At 36.5% G+C, this 16,466-nt stretch overlaps 1 protein-coding gene across 1 annotated transcript; it reads right to left on the reverse strand.

Moving 5' to 3' along the window:
* Positions 1-3,393: 3,393 nt before the first annotated feature.
* On the reverse strand, positions 3,394-4,356 carry LOC118857915 (olfactory receptor 2T29-like). The gene has a single exon (XM_036768381.1). The coding sequence runs from the start codon at positions 4,354-4,356 to the stop codon at positions 3,394-3,396; it is 963 nt and encodes a 320-aa protein (XP_036624276.1).
* Positions 4,357-16,466: the final 12,110 nt, after the last annotated feature.

Below are 16,466 nucleotides of genomic sequence, written 5' to 3' on the forward strand. Positions count from 1 at the left end.
TGAGCTGATGCAAAGTGAAGTGAGCAGAACCAAGAGAACATTGTACACAGTAACATCAGCATCATGCAGGGAATACCTAAGTCACTCATAGTTGACCATTGTACAATAGTTCTTTCTCTAGATGGAAGGTACAAAATTGTCATGAGGAAATTGGCTGTTCATATCCAGAGAGAGAATTGATGGAGTCTGAATAGAGATCAAAGTATGCTATTTTCACTTTATTTTTTCAGTATTTTTTCTTTTGGCCTATTCTTTCTAAACATTACTGATATTAATGTATGTTTTACATGATTGCCTTCTAAATGAGGGTGGATACAGAAGGAGGAAGGGAGAGAATTTGGAACTGAAAGCTTTAAAAATGAACATTAAAAACTGTTTTTACACGCACCTGGAAAAAAGATATACAAGCAATGGGATATAGAAATCTATCCTCCCCTACAGGAAAATAGAAGGGGATGGGCATAAGAGAAGAGGGATGGGGTGACAGAAAGGAGGGCGTATTGGGGGAAGGGGTAATCAGAACTCAAAATCTTGTGTAAGTGAATGTTGAAAACTAAAAATAAATTAATTAATTAACTAAAAAAGACTTACATAAAAAACTTTTAGTTCCAAACCCTCTCCCTTCCTCCTTCCTGAAACCTCCCCCCTCCCCCAACACCTCCATCCCCAGTCATCAAGAAGGCAAGAAATTCAATATAGGCTATGCATGTGTAGTCATGAAAAACATATCCATAAGTCATGAAGTGAAAGAAAACATAGACAAAAAAAACTCAAGAAAAATAAAAACAATAAAAAGTATACTTCAATCTGTATTCGGATGCCATCCATTCTTTCTCTGAGGAGGGATAGCATTTTTCATCATAATTCCTTCAGAGTTGGCTTGGAACATCAAATTAATATAATAGTTTTTGTTGTTGTTCACTCATTTCAGTTGTGACTGACCCTTCATAATCCCATTTGGAGTTTCTTTGCAAAGATACAGGAGTGGTTTGCCATTTCCTTCTCCAGATCATTTTACAAATAAGGGAACTAAGGCAAACAGAATGAAGTGACTTTCCCAGGGTCATACAGCTTGTAAGTGTCTGAGGTCAAAGTTGGTATAAGTTTTTCTTGAATTCAAGCCCAGCACTCTATCCACTATGCCACCAAGCTGCCTTAATACAATAGTCAGCTAACCTTTTTTAATTCATGACAATTATTACAATTTTTCTCCAGAAGTTAGTAGATGGGAAGATAGGGTATTATCTTAGCTTGTGCTTTCTCTAACTGGGCTCCTCTTCACCTCCCACCCTTACTATCCATTTTCCCCCCTCCTTTCACAGCCACACAATGAGGAACTTGATTTTTTTAAACTTAAGTTGTATTTCACACAGCTTCTTATAAACCAAATACATCATAACACTGTCAAATATAATTTACTTTTTACTTCCCTAATCTAATATTGTGCATTTGCTATGTATCATTGCTACTTGCCCTCAGGGTTGTTTCATTTAAATAAATATAAGATTGCTTTCTGTCAGGGTCTGGGAGCACCTTACCTAGGCATTCATAGTATCCCTTTGGGCCTTTCCCCAGAGTATTTTTTTTGGTTTTATTCCCTAAGGTTACCTCACCTGGTCACTAATAGAACTTGCACATGTCAGATATGGGATTTTCCTAAATCAAGTTTAAGATAACCAGCAGTTCTCTGTCCATTTGATCGTTAATAGTTTAATGCCTACCAGAAACCTCAGGGAGTCAGACTTGATAAGACTGCTCAAATATAACCAATCCTATTATCTGTGATATCAAAAAGGATATAATTAAAGCAATTACAAGGTTCTTTTTAAATGACAGTCTCAGTTCTGCAAAAATTCCTAAATGATGGTTTAAATAGAGAATTAATAGATTTTTGTCCCTTTAAGAATGACAGATGTCTAATAACCTGGGCCTGAGATCTACTGGCATGGCTGAAAAAATGAAGAATAGCAAACCTTATTAAAATATTCTGTGTAATTTAAAGGCAAATCAAGAGTCAAGGAAGGGATTCCCATTCCCAAACTCAAACTGTTTTTCATTCACATAATCATCACCCATTGCTAAGGGTTCAAAGGAAAATTTTCAGAGGCTAAAAATAAAAGAAGATTCAAACATGTAATTTGTTTATTCAAGTCAAATTTATTGAAGGACATGACACAAATGACTAGATATTAGGATAGTAGAGAAGGCAGCTGCCTCTGATGTCTCTCCTAGTTTTTAATGTGCATTGATTTCTCATACGATATGTAACTGCAGAAGCCAGGCAGCCATAATCTTTAGTGAGATTTCTCTTTGTAGCAATAGATGTTCAGTATGGTTCATTCTGTAGTGAAATGTTCTTATTTAGAGAAAGGTCATATTTCTGACAGCAAATACTCTCCTTCATTCTAGGTCTGAAGATTTGGGACATACTTCTACTGACCTCATGAGTAAATTCATGACTGGTCTTTGGAGGAACTCAGCCTTCAACAATGCACTTACAGGGTGGGTAACTATTATATCCAAAGGAAATTAATACTATTATGAAGCCTCAAATTATTATTGTATCTCAGACTATAGAAAATGCCCATTTCAAAGGCTAGATTTAGCTTGAGAATGATTATCAAATAAATTACTTATTGGCTTAGATTGGAGGAGGGCACAAAGGCTGTATGGTTAGAGTTCTAACAGGTTACTTCATTTATTTATTGGTTTAACAAACCAATTAAGAAACTATAAGTGGTTGTTTAATAATCAGTATTAGTGAAAAAAAGAAAATGATTAATTCCACTTGTGAGTTGAAAGAGTTATAATGCACTAAACTTAAAACAAATGTTTAACTAACTAAGAAAAAAAACTTAAAAACAAAACCAAACCCTGAGTGAGCATTTCAGAAGCCCTGGCAAGCAGCAACAGGCAGTAAGTGGCATAGGTGCTAACTAGCATCACACCCACAGCTAATATTCTACCTTGAGATATCAGAGTGGGTCCTGAAAATTGCAGACACTGAGGTGAGTTGAGTAAAAGCAATTTTTGAGAAATCCATGCTGGTCCCATTCACCTTTTAGGTATTTGATTACTATTTCTTTAACACAACATTGGACAGAAAAGTAAAACAGGTCCCAGAGACTTTCCGTCATTTCTTTGAGGGAACCTAGCTAACAAGTTGAGGACAGAGAAAACAAATCCTTATATTCTGACTTAAATGTCAAGGATTTCATACTAAATCAGGAAAATATTAACCCAAAAGTTTTCAAAAACTATCAAGTAGAGGAAATTAATTTGGAAGTAGAGGGGAGGGAGAGAGATGCCTATTTGCCACAGGGCAACATGAACAAAATGAACCAATACTAAATAAATGAGTATGGAGTGTTTTAAGTATTTGGAGATCATACTCTACTTCTGAAAATTAGCTAAAACTCGTTTTGACCATAACATTTTCTTCAAAGCTGCTGTGACTTCTTTATTCCTGACACTGTAGATGACAGGGTTTATAACAGGTGTTAGGATAGTGTAGAAGACAGACACCATCATATCCTTTTCTGAAGTATGATAAGGAGCAGGGAGCATGTAGTTATATACAGCTGCTCCATAAAAGAGAATAACAACAGTTATGTGAGAGGAACATGTGACAAATGCTTTCCTATGACCAGTAGCTGAATTCATCCTACAGATGGTGAGGAGAATAAGGGAGTAAGAGCTTAAAATAACTATGACGGGGATGAGGAGCATAAGGACACAGCACAGGTACATGACAGTCTCATAGAGTGATGTGTCTGAGCAGGAGAGTTTCAACAAGGCAAGGACCTCACAGAAGAAGTGCTGGATCTCTCTGGATTTACAAAAGGGGAAGTTCATGGTGATAGGAGTGAGCACAAAACCATCAATGGATCCCAAGAACCAACAGACAATTGCAAGGAGTATACAAACTCTACGGTTCATGAGGATGGGGTAGCGGAGAGGGTGACAAATGGCTATATACCTGTCATATGACATGGCTGCCAAAAGGAAGAACTCTGCCCCCACAAGTGTTAGATAGAGAAACATCTGGATTCCACAGCTTGGGGCTGAGATACTATGAATCCCAGTCACCTGATCCAACAGCATCTTGGGTACAGTGACAGAGATATACATCATGTCCATGAGGGAAAGCTGACTGATGAAGAAGTACATGGGAGTGTGGAGGTGGGGATCACTTTGAATCAAAAGAACCAAAGTGGCATTCCCAGTCAGAGCTACTATGAAAATAATGAATATCAGTGAGTAGAAGAGAGTAGGGTATTTGCTTTGGCTAAAGAGCCCCAACAGGATGAAATCAGTCCCAAAAGTTTGATTCTCCAACCACGCTGTTGGCTTCATGTCATCTCACCTAGGGAAGATTAAAAACAACCAAAACACCAAAGGATTTTATATTCTGTCCTTTTTATATAAATGATAGATCATCTATGAATGAAGGAAAGATGTGCTATAGATTGTTCTAATATGAACAGAAAAGTATTTTAGCTAACAGGAGAGATTATCATCAATATAGGGTACAGATGGTCTAACCTGAGCCTAACGATAGATCTGTTTGGATAGAAAATTATCATCTTTGGTCATTTCCAAACCCTGAGATTCTGGCAGATTATTCTTATATAAGAGAGTGTTCAAGATGAGCTCCCTAGCTTGAGATAAACATCATAGAAACACCCATTTTCCTTTTATTTTTGTCACTTGAGAATCTCAAATTCAATATGCCCCAAATGGAGCTCATTATGCTTCCCTTTTCAAAATTTCCCTATTAGCGCCAAGGACATTACCATACTTTCAATCACAGTCTCTCAACCTCAGTGTTATCCTGAACTCTTTACTATCACTTGCCCCATATCTATAGCCTAATTATAAATCTTATAGTTTCTACTTTCATAACCTCTCTTATATAGGACCCATTCTCTCCATCACTCAACATCCTAGTTGAAGCCATTATCATTTCCTTTTCCAGATGTTCACCTGAACTACTGCAAGAGCCTCAAATTGGGCCTCCTGACACAAATCTTTCCCTATCCTCCAGTCACCTGACAAAGTTATTTTCCTTATGCTTAGGTCTGAGCAAGGAATCCTCTACTCTTAAACTCCAGTTTAACTTCCTATTTTCTCCATAACAAATAAAAACAAAAGTCCTCTGTTTACTATTTAAAACACTTTACGTAATCTCGCACTTTTCTACCTTTTCAATCTTCTTACACTTTAATTCCCTCAATCTGGCTAAATTGTCCTAGATGCGATTCTCCACACATAATACTCCATCTCCCTTCTCCATGTCTTTACATTGACTATCCCCTGTGCCTGGAAGAGTCTCTCTTCTAACTTCCTACCTCTTAGTTTCTCTAGCTTCCCCCATGACTCAATCTTCCCCAGTTCCCTCCTCCTACTATTGCCTTCCCTTCTGAGAGTCTACTACTCTTTTCTACTACTCCATCTACTGCTGGGTATGCCTAGTTATTTGCATTACCATACACATTACAATATGAGCTTCTGGAGGACAAGCGCTATTTTTGCATTTCTTTGTGACACATAGCAAATAAATAATAAATGCTTATTGATTGACTTACTAAAATATGGTAAAAATGAATCCCCTGGTGGGCAGAAGTGTACTAGGGAGAGGGTCATATAAGGATCTGTTCATGTTGACAACAATTCTTTACATATCTATGAAGTCAAAATCAAAATATGGGTGGGGTGCGGGAAGCAACTCCATAATCCCAGGGGAAGATCTACAGAAGGAAATAGAGAAGCATTTATTAAGCACCTACTACGTGGCATGCACTATGTTAACCACTTTATAAAATGATATGAGATACAACTATTTCATTTGATCATCACAGCAGCCTTAGTAAGTAGGTGCTATTATTATCCCTATTTTATAGTTAAAGAAACTGAGGCAGATAGTGGCTAAGTGACTTGCCAAGGTACACACATCTAGTAAGTGTCTGAGATTACATTTGGACATAGGTCTTCCTGACTCCAGGCCAAGCATTCTCTTACTATGCCACCTAAGATGTAGATATTTCTATTTCTCTGAACCCAATTCACAGGACTCTTCTTCACTCTCTAAGCATTTTTAGCTTTTTCCATGAATGTGTATTTGTTCATGATAGATGATGGGCCAGGAATGTACCCTTCCCTATAGGATATACTACATGGTGACAGAAGGGACCGTTAAAATCACCCAGTTTAACCACTTTATTTTTAAAATTATGAAATGATCCAAGAGAAGGTTATTAATTTGCCCATAATTACATAGGCAATAAAGCAAAATTCAAATAACAGATTCTCTGAACTCTCTGATTCATTATTTTCCCCCCAACTATACCTCTTCCTGCCTATGAAAGTCGTTTGGTTCCTCTGAACTCTAGCTACAGTTTAAATATTCTATTCACTTTTCCCTGATCCCACTAATTGAAGGGAATCTTTTTCTTTCCAGGGCACTGTTACTTCTGTGTATCTGATGTGTTTCTCACATTTTGCTTTGTATCATATTTATTTCTGTCTTATCTTCTCTATTTGAATTTAAACATCTTGGGCTTATTTCTTTTTTCCAAGCATCAGCACTTAAGGAACTGCCTTGCATAACAGATGTGTTTTAATTGAATACAATTGGATTGGATCAAATTGAAATGGCCATTTTTGTCTCATACTGAACTGCTTTAAACTGATTGCCATTATAACTTTAAAGGTTCTCACAGGAAAAAAGTGAATATAGCTCTTTGTTTGTTTTGACCAACCCTCTGAGAATACTGAAATAAAATAAATAGTACAGAAAAAAATGGGAGAGCCCCAGCCCAGAAGTCAGGAGGACCTGAATTCAAATTTTGCCTCACTTAGTAGTTATGCGACCCCAGGCAAGTCACTTAACCCTGATTGTCTCTCAAAAAAAAATAATAAAATCATCTCTAAACTTCCTCAATTTCAAAGTGAGACAATTTGTATGCTGAAATTATTTATTTCACAGAAATTTCTAGTGTGCTACTTCAGAATATAATCCTATAGGCATAAAAAAGATGCTTTAATTCATGCTAATGAATATGTAAATTATGAAATACCTTCAAGGTAGAAGAAGGAGTTGTGTTCACAAAACATTAACAAATGCACAGAATTTCATGTATCTTTAAATGAACCTATAAAAATATTCATCTGTGATATTTTTAGCCATGAGCCTGTATACTTCTCATGTGGTCTTTATTTCATCTATGAATTTCTTTTTCTGTAAAAATGAAGCTTGACTTATATCAACTTTCAGAACCCTTTTAGTTCTGACATCCTTCAATTCTATGTCTCTACCATAAATTTCCTCAGAACGTGGAAAAATATTGCCAATGTTGGATGATTTCTTCATAGCATTTCCCCCACCTTGAATGAGCAACTATCTTACCTTTTGCCTACTCAAATCCTAGCCTAGACATTTTTATTTAAAATAGTTCATGGAACATGAGCATTTCTGCATTCAGATGTACGAGATGAGTAAGCTTTGTGTTACTTACCTCCAGTTACTTCAATGGAAAAAACATAACCAGATGTTGATTTTCTGTAATGAAAACTGGAGATGTTCACAGCTATTCGCAAAGGCCAAACCTGTGATATTCTTCTCCACTCCAAACGCAGAGAAAACTTGTAACAAACTATCAGGAAAATGACCAGAGTGGTCTGTGGAAACTAAGAATGCAGTTAGATAGTGCGCTATGGTCCTTATCATGTGAAAGCTAGGATTCTACGGGATCAAAGTAATTTTTAAGAGAAATTAAGACTTATACTAGAAGAATCAATAAGATAATAGCTGGACATCTATTTTCTATGTAGTTAGAGAAAAATCTAAGAGGTTAGTGTAAAAACCAAGTACTAGAGCTGCTGTTGAGAAGAAGCATGTATTATTGAAATCATTAAATGGACCTCTCCTGTCCAAGCTCCATCTACGTATCTAGCTAAATGTTACTGTAGGGGTGATGCATGAAGAAGCTGGCCCTGAGTGAAGAGGAGGGAAGGAGAGATGTGAGTGTGAAGTGAATCCAAAGAGTAAGGTCAGAATATTACATCACCCACTTTGTCACATTAATTACAGAAGAATTCTGGAACCCAGATTGAATTAAAAGAATACTGTCTTGCAAACAAGAGGTTTGGATGGGAGGTCATAGCTCTGAGCCTACCTGACTGTCTGGAGAAAGGCCCTTGTCTTCTAGGAAACTTGGTGTCTGGTTATCTCAAAAATGAAAGACTGAACTAAATGTCACTAAAATCTTATATTTTCTGTATCTACTAGGAAATTTTTGAGAATTTGGAAAATAATGAATTTGAAGCAATACAGCTAATTAAGTTACTTTCTTTAAAATGTTTTTATTGATTCATTTTTCTTTTGACAAAACAAACTTATTAAAAAAACACTTGACAAAGTATATTACCTGAAAACAACAAAATAGTTCCCTCTCTATTTTGCTTGAAAATCTTAATAAGGGGACAATCACTACTTCCTCAGGTAACCAATTCCATCTGTGGAGAGCTCTAATTTCACAAAACTTGTTATTTATATTAAGTTCAAATTTACTTCTTTGAAATTTCCACCTATGTCCAAACTAAATAATTCAAATCCCTTTTCAATGGTCATATGAGGGAAAGCTGACTGATGAAGAAGTACATGGGAGTGTGGAGGTGGGCATCACTTTGAATCAAAAGAACCAAAGTGGCATTCCCAGTCAGAGCTACTACTTCAAATGCTTGAAGGCAGTTATAATGTGTTTCTTCCAACTCCATCTCCCTTCTCTTCTCAAGACTAAGTATTTCCAGTTCTTCAAACAGTCTTGAAGTGACATAACTTAAAGGTATTTACCATTCTGGTTATCTTCTCTGGATGCTCTCCAGCTTGCTTAAAAGTGGCACTCAAAACCAAAGACATCTTGCCACCAATGCAGAATAAAAGAGAAATATCACTTCCTTGTTCACAGACATTATTTATCTCTTATGTAGCCTGTATGGCATTAACTATTGGGCCTGTCATATTCCTTGTTTAACTCTTGTAAAACATGCAAAACACTTAAAGTTTTTACAAACCACTGGCTAGTTACACATTACCTATTTTGAACTCAAAAATCTTCTTTTCAATATGTGCAAAAATTTACATTTATCCTTATTAAATTTTAGTTTTCTTTTTCTTTGGCCCAGAATTCTGCTCGGTGAGGATATTTTTGAATTTTGACTGTCCTGCATTTTGCTACATTTCCTTCCCAGATTTCTATCTGCAAATTTAATAAGCCTACCATCAATTCCTTTATCCAAATCATGGAGTTAAAAAATGTTTTACAGCATAGATCCCTATGGCTTTACATTGGAAGTTACTAAGAAGATGAAATTGAATTACTAGTGATTATTCTTTAGATCCAGCCATTTGATCAGATCCTTCCAATAGTGTTATAATTAATCTCATTTTTCTTCATATTTTCCAGACAAATGAAAGTCTAGGAAACTCCATTTGGAAGGCTTCAAGTATTTCTTCTTTGCAGATAATTCTAACTTTTCATTCCTGATCATCTCCCCAGTACTAAATTGGGAATTCCTTTGCATAGGCTTTGGATCAAATGATTGCTAAGGTCCCTAACAACTCTACTAAAAATTTTTTGATTCTGTTACTTTATTTTTATAATCATGTCTTGTTATAGTTCTTCTCCTATGTTTTGTAAGATTATTCATGTAAATTTTTATCATCCTATGTTCCTATGAAATAATCAAATTGATTCTATAAAATCTTTAAATCAATGCAATTTATACTTTATTGATTTTGTCCTATAATTGCCCAAGTCATGGTTCTTTGTCTCTAAAATTAGCTCAGATATTCAGCTGGCTCATAATGAGTTCAGAAATCCAGTTCTCTGTTCTCTTTCTGCCTCAAGGAAATTGGTCGTCCTTTACAGATGTGAGTAGCTAACAGAGAGTCTGGTCCAGTAGGAATAGGCTACTGAGTTATCGTTCAAGGATGGCAGGTTTGTTACCCAAAGAATCTGGTCCACTATCTCTAACCTTGAAGGTGGACTCAAACAATGTAGTATTTCTTAGTCACAGGAGAGAAGGAGGGCGTTCTGGCTAGCCCCTAATTCCCAATTTTGGAGCAATCGTATTGTCCGCAGTGCCTCTGCTCTGTAACCAATCATGTTGATTTCACCATTCATGATGCCAAGCTCTTTTTACCAATCATCATTTGTTCCCCACCTACAAAGTCCTGTTCTTTGTTCTGTATTTCCCAAAACTACAAAAAAGAGCCATCTCCTTCATTTCAGGCTCTTTGCTTAGGAAGCTGAGTACTTATTTATTGGTAAATTCATACTTTGGTAATAAATTGATCATGCCTGGAAGTTTGTGCCTCAGTTGTAACATTAGATGTAACATTTGCATCTAATGATAAAATCAATAATAAGTGTTAAAAATACGAATATATGTATAATTAAAATTCCTAATATTGAATCATTCTTGTGTGCCTTCAATAAATTCAGCTTGTTAATAGTATTTAGGCTTTTTTGTTTTGTTTTTGCTGTGACCTTTTGCTAGGACTATGTTTAAAAATATTAATGTTTATTAGTGATATTTTGCTCTTCTCCTTTGACACCTTTCCCTCTTATTTCCCTGTTGGAAAAGAAATATTTCTGAACCCAAATGTGTATATAAGTGTATTCTTTCCTCCTTTGACCAATTCAGATGGAGCTGTCATTCAAATGTCACCCACAACCTCCCATTTTGCCCTTCATGTTGTGTAGACTTCTACTGGTGAACTCCATTTATCTGAGATAATTTTCCATACTGTTCCTCTCTTGACCACTTGGTCTAATAGTGTGCTCCTCTTCCTCACCCTTTTCCTTCTTCTTTTGAGGCTACCAAAACATAAATAGATTCCCTCTGTCTAATTAAACTTCCTCTATGACCCCTGATGATGACAGAGTTCTGGGAGATTATGCAAATCATCCCTTTGCTCAACAATAAAAACAGTTTAACCTATTTTAGTCCCTTTTGATTGCTTGCTCATATTTACCTTTTTATGTTTCTCTTCACTTTTGCGTTTGTATAGTCTTGTCTTAGGGATTAAAGAAAAAAAAATTGTAAAGTGTTTAGCACAATGCCCAGCACATAGTAAATACCTGTTCCCTTTCCCCTTCTTAAGGTTTTTCTTTAACATGACAAATAAAAAGGTCTGTTGCTTTTATAATTGACTAGACTAGCTTAGGCTTTTACAAAGTCTTCTTAGTCTGATGGTCACTAAGTAGCTCTGTAACTCTAGGTGAGTTGCTTAACCTAGGAATCACCTTAGGCAACACTTTGGGATTTATCTTCTAAGTTACAGAAGGGTTGCAAATGGCTTTGGTGGAGGAGTTTGCTTGACTTTCAAAATAAAAGCTATTTAATATATGACTGTTATATTTTTAATTTTCTATTTTTTATTTATATTCCTGGTACAAGGCCAAAATGGCAATAGTATTACTTACATTCTGCAAATATTTTAGTCAACTTTATAACAAAAATAAACATTACTTGAAATAATCAATAGTTTTCTTTCTCTATATTATCTCCCAGGTTTGTTTATCAGGATAAAAGATGTCAAGAAAGAGTTTGTAATTACTGTATATTTCCATTTTTATTAATGGTTTATGTAGCATGAGAAATAACTGTTCTCTGAAAGCTTTGTAGAATTAGCTTGCAAATCAGTCTAATCCATCTGCTCCTGAGATTTCTGCGCATGTGAGTGTGTGTGTGTGTGTGTGTGTGTGTGTGTCTCTGTGCGTGTGTTTGCTTTAAGAGTTTCTCAGTTTTTCTTTCTGAGACTGAGTTTTTAGTTGCTGTTGCCTACCAACCTCCAAGATACTCTCCTTCCTTCCTCAGTGTCTTCAGTGCTTAGCTCATAGCCTTTCCCTCCTCCAGAAGATCTAATTTCGTGATAAGGGATTCAATGTGCATATTTATGCACCCTCAAACACCATCATTTCCTTGAACTTACTAATTGGCCATGATTTGTTCCTCCATGCCACCTCAACTATACATAGAGCAATTATACCCTTGACCTTGCCATCACCAAAAAGTGTTCCACTTCCATGTTCATAAACTCTGAAATTCCTTTATCTAATCATACTTTGTATTCACTCCACCTATCTCTATGTTTATAGCCCCCAACCTTATCCTACACTCTCACCATGACATACCAGTGCCTCCAACCATCAGTTCTTTCCCAGTCCATCACCCAGGTGCTGGTTATACTCTCCTCCCTATCTCATCTTGACTTCCTGGTGAACCAGTTCAATTCTATACTGTTCTCTAACATCCCTTTGACCCTTATCCTACCAGCAAATTTCTACATGCATGTAATCCTATTCCTTCCTGCCTTCTTCAGCAGATTGTCCACTCTACCATCCACATTCTCTCACTTATCTTCAGTCTCTCTCATTCTACTGGATGCTTCTCTACTACCAACAAATATTTCCATGTCTCCCCCATTTTCAAAAAGAAAGGAAAAAACCTTCATTTGATCCATTTTCAATATCTATTGTCCTTTATCTCTCTTCCCCTTCTTGGATAAACTCTTTCAGAAGGTTGTCTGTAAGTGCTTCCCCCACTTATTTTCTTCTTATTTCTTTCTTAACTCTCTGTGATCTGACTTATACAACAATGACATCAGCAAAAGAGCTCTGTAGACCTGCTGATCTCATTGCTGTATGCCTATGAAACCTGGACAGTCTACCAGTGCCATGCCAGGAATCTGAATCACTTCCATTTGCATTGTTTTAGGACGATTCTGAAGATCACCTGGCAGGGTAAGGTAATGAACCCTGAAGTCCTTTCTCAAGGTATACTGCCAAGCCTTCAAACTCTACTGCAGGGAGTACAACTCCAATGGGCTAGACATATTGTTTGATTGCCAAACATACCTTTGCCTAAAAGACTATTTTGCAGAGAGTTTGTACAAGGAAGGCACTCACATGATGGTCAGAAGAAGTAATACAAACACACATTGAAGGTCACTCTGAGGAACTTTGGAATTGATTGTGTCGCCTGGGAGATGCTGGCAAAGGACTATCCAGCATCGCATATCCACATGAAAGAAGGTTTTGTGCTCTATGAGCAAAGTAGAATAGCAGTAGCACAAAAGAAATGGGAGATATGAAAATTTAGAGATTCCACTCCAAATTTTCACATGGACTATTTATGGCTGACTGTGGTACAGCATTCTGAGCTCATCTTGGTCTGATCAGCCAGTTAAACACACTATAACTTGACTCGAACATAATGATGTCTTTTTGGTCCTCTTTAAGAATGAAGGACAAGCAGACCAACCAGTGATCTGGCTATTGACCTCATTATTCAACTGAATTTTCTCTATCCAAAGTTATAATGATCTCTTAATCACCCGATCTAATTGCTTAATTCTCATTTCATTGCACTTACTAATTTCCCATGACTTACTCCTCCATGCCACCTGTACTATACACACAGCAATTATACCCTTGACCTCATGAGAGCCTTAAAACTTTTAATCACCTCTTCCCCTTGATATTCTTCTCTTTGTAGGTTTTAATGACACTGTTCTCTTCTGGTTCTCCTATTTGTCTGACCATCATTTATCAGTATTCTTTGCTGAATATTTATCCAGGGTGAGCCTGATAAATATGGGTGTTCTCCAAGGCTTTATTGTGGGCCTTCTTCTCTTTTCCCTCTAAGCTATTTTACTCAATGATCTCAATAGCTTTGATGGATTCATTTATGATTTCTTTACAGGAAATTCTCAGATCCTTTTCCCTCTCAGAACTAGATAAATCTAACCAAAAAAGTAATAAAGAAAGAAGTTAAGGGCATGAATAAAATTTTGGATTAGTTAGATAGGATAGACCTCTGGAGAGAACTGAATGGAATAGAAAAGAATAGACATTTTTTTTCTATGCAGGTCATGGTACCTGCACAAAAATTGATCATAAAAATCTCTCAACCAAATGGACAAAAGGAAAAATACAAATGCATTCTTTTCAGATCATAATGCAGTAGAATTTATATTCAATAAAGGGCCATGGAAACATAGATTCAAAATTAATTGGAAACTGAATAATTTAATCCTAAAGAATGAATGGGTCAACAGACTAATCATAGAAATTCTCAATAATTTCATCAAAGAGAGTGACAACAGTGAGACAACTTAACTAAATTTATGGGATGTAGCTAAAGCAGTACTTTGGGGAAATTTTACGTCTCTAAATTCTTAAATCAATAAATAGAAAAAGACCATGAATTGGGAGTGTAACTACAAAAAAACTAGAAAACAAAATTAAAAATCCCCAACTGAACATCAAGTCAGAAATCCTGAAAATCAAAAGAAAGATTAAAAAAAATTGAAAGTAAGGCTGTTGAAGTAATAAATAAAACCAGGAGATGTTTTTATGAGAAAAATAAAATAAAATAGATAAACTACTGGTGGTGGTGGTGGTGGTGGTGGTGGTTGTCATTTTTTGAGGTGCACTGGCCATACCATGTCTCAGGCTATATTATAATATGCTAACCATCAAAAATATCTGGTACTTGCTAAGAAATAGAGTGGCAGATCAGTGAAATGGAATGGATAATTTTAATTAATTTTAGTTTTCAACATTCACTTCCACAAGATTTTGAGTTCAAATTTATCTCACCTACATCACCCCAACGTGGTGTGCTTTGTGATTACCCCTTTCCCCAATATGCCCTCCTTTCTGTCACCACATCTCCCTTCTCCTAAGCCCTTCCCCTTCCATTTTCCTGTCTGGCAAGATCGATTCCTATATCCTATTGCCTGTATATTTTTATTCCAGGTGCATGTAAAAACAGTTTTTAATGTTCATTTTTAAAACTTTCAGCTCCAAATTCTCTCCCTTCCTCCTTCTCCATCCACCCTCATTTAGAAGGCAAGTAATTTGATATGGGTTATACATGTGGAGTCATGCAAAACACTTCCATAAGAGTCATGTTGTGAAAGACTAACTACATTTGCCTCCATCCTCTTCAGCCCCTCATTGATTCTATTCTCTCCTTTCACCCTGTCCCTCCTCAAAAGTGTTTCCTTCTGATTACCCAATCTGCTTCCCTTCTATCATCCTCCCTTTCTTATCCTCTTCCCCCTACTTTCCTATAGAGTAAGGTAAATTCCCATACCACATTGAATGTGTAAGTCACTCCCTCCTTAATTCAATTCCAATAAGAGTAAGGTTCACTTCTTCCCTCTTACCTCCTCTTTCTTCCCCTCTATTATAAAAGCTTATTCTTCCTCTTTTATGTGAGATAATTTTTGCCATTCTACCTCTCCTTTTCTCCTCCCTTCATCTCTCACCCCTTAAGTGTATTTTTTAGATAGCATCCCTTCATTTTCAACTTACCCTGTGCCCTCTGTCTATACATATATATATACATATATATTTATATATACATATATTCCCACCAAATACCTGTCATGGTAATTAGGGTGGGCATTTTTTGTTTTCTCTTTTAGAATGATGAAGTAATCAAGTACTTTGGTGAGTCTTGCCTTTCAAATGTAATGGCAAGGAAAGTGGATTTTTATTGTATTTTGTTCTTTGATTGAATCAAGAGGCTTTGACCTGCTTAAGAAACAAGAAAGTCTAGTTGACATAGGTTTGAGTTGCATGGATGTGATGTCCTCAGACCCTGAGAAGAGTATATAAGTTCTGAGGTTGGTGTTTTGTTTTGGGACTCTCACTCACTGGATGAGTGTGGTGTGATTTGAGTAGATGAGACACGGAGTAGCCATTTTTAAGATTCCCCTCCCCCCCGCCAAAGCTTTGAAAACTTAGATGTTGGTGCTTCTTTTTTGGTAACTATGTATGTCATATCTTGATCAAGACAAGGCCTATCTGTTGCTCCGTTTGTAGTTCCTGTCTGTATTTGCTCTGTAGTTCAGGGTGCTGACTTTTTCTCCTAAACTAATTGAATATATATATATATATATATATATATATATATATATATATATATATATATATATATATAATTGAAGTGAGATTGTTAACCATTTAAAGTTGCTCTCCTTAGAAAAGCAGATCAAAGCACCTCTGCTAGCAGCCCTCCTGTGTGCTGGTGTTATTGGCGTTACACAGCCACAGTAGGGGCAAGCAGCATTGTTGTTACAAAATGGCATAGTTGGAAGGATTTGCAGATTAAAAGGAAAGTATGGAGTTTTGTGGGACCTGGATAGTCATTAGATGTTTCCCATGTAATGCGTTGTTCTTTATACTTGTGGTGGTTATGGTTCTGTGGAGCCCCAGGAGCAGCAGTGGCTTGAAAGAAAAGAGGCAAATAGCAGTGACCAGAGTGTTTTCCTGGATGCCCAGAGCAGGGAGCCTGGAAGATAACCTCTCCTTCACCCACTGTACCTGACCAGCACTCTGGAAGAGACAGATCAGAGTAGCACTTGCGGGAAGAAAACAAACAGA

The sequence above is a fragment of the Trichosurus vulpecula genome, chromosome 7 (genome assembly GCF_011100635.1).
Source record: "Trichosurus vulpecula isolate mTriVul1 chromosome 7, mTriVul1.pri, whole genome shotgun sequence".
NCBI lineage: Eukaryota > Metazoa > Chordata > Mammalia > Diprotodontia > Phalangeridae > Trichosurus > Trichosurus vulpecula.

Excerpts from the sequence above, each read along its gene's own strand:
- LOC118857915 (XM_036768381.1), bottom strand. The coding sequence starts at position 4,356 with ATGAAGCCAACAGCGTGGTTGGAGAATCAAACTTTTGGGACTGATTTC.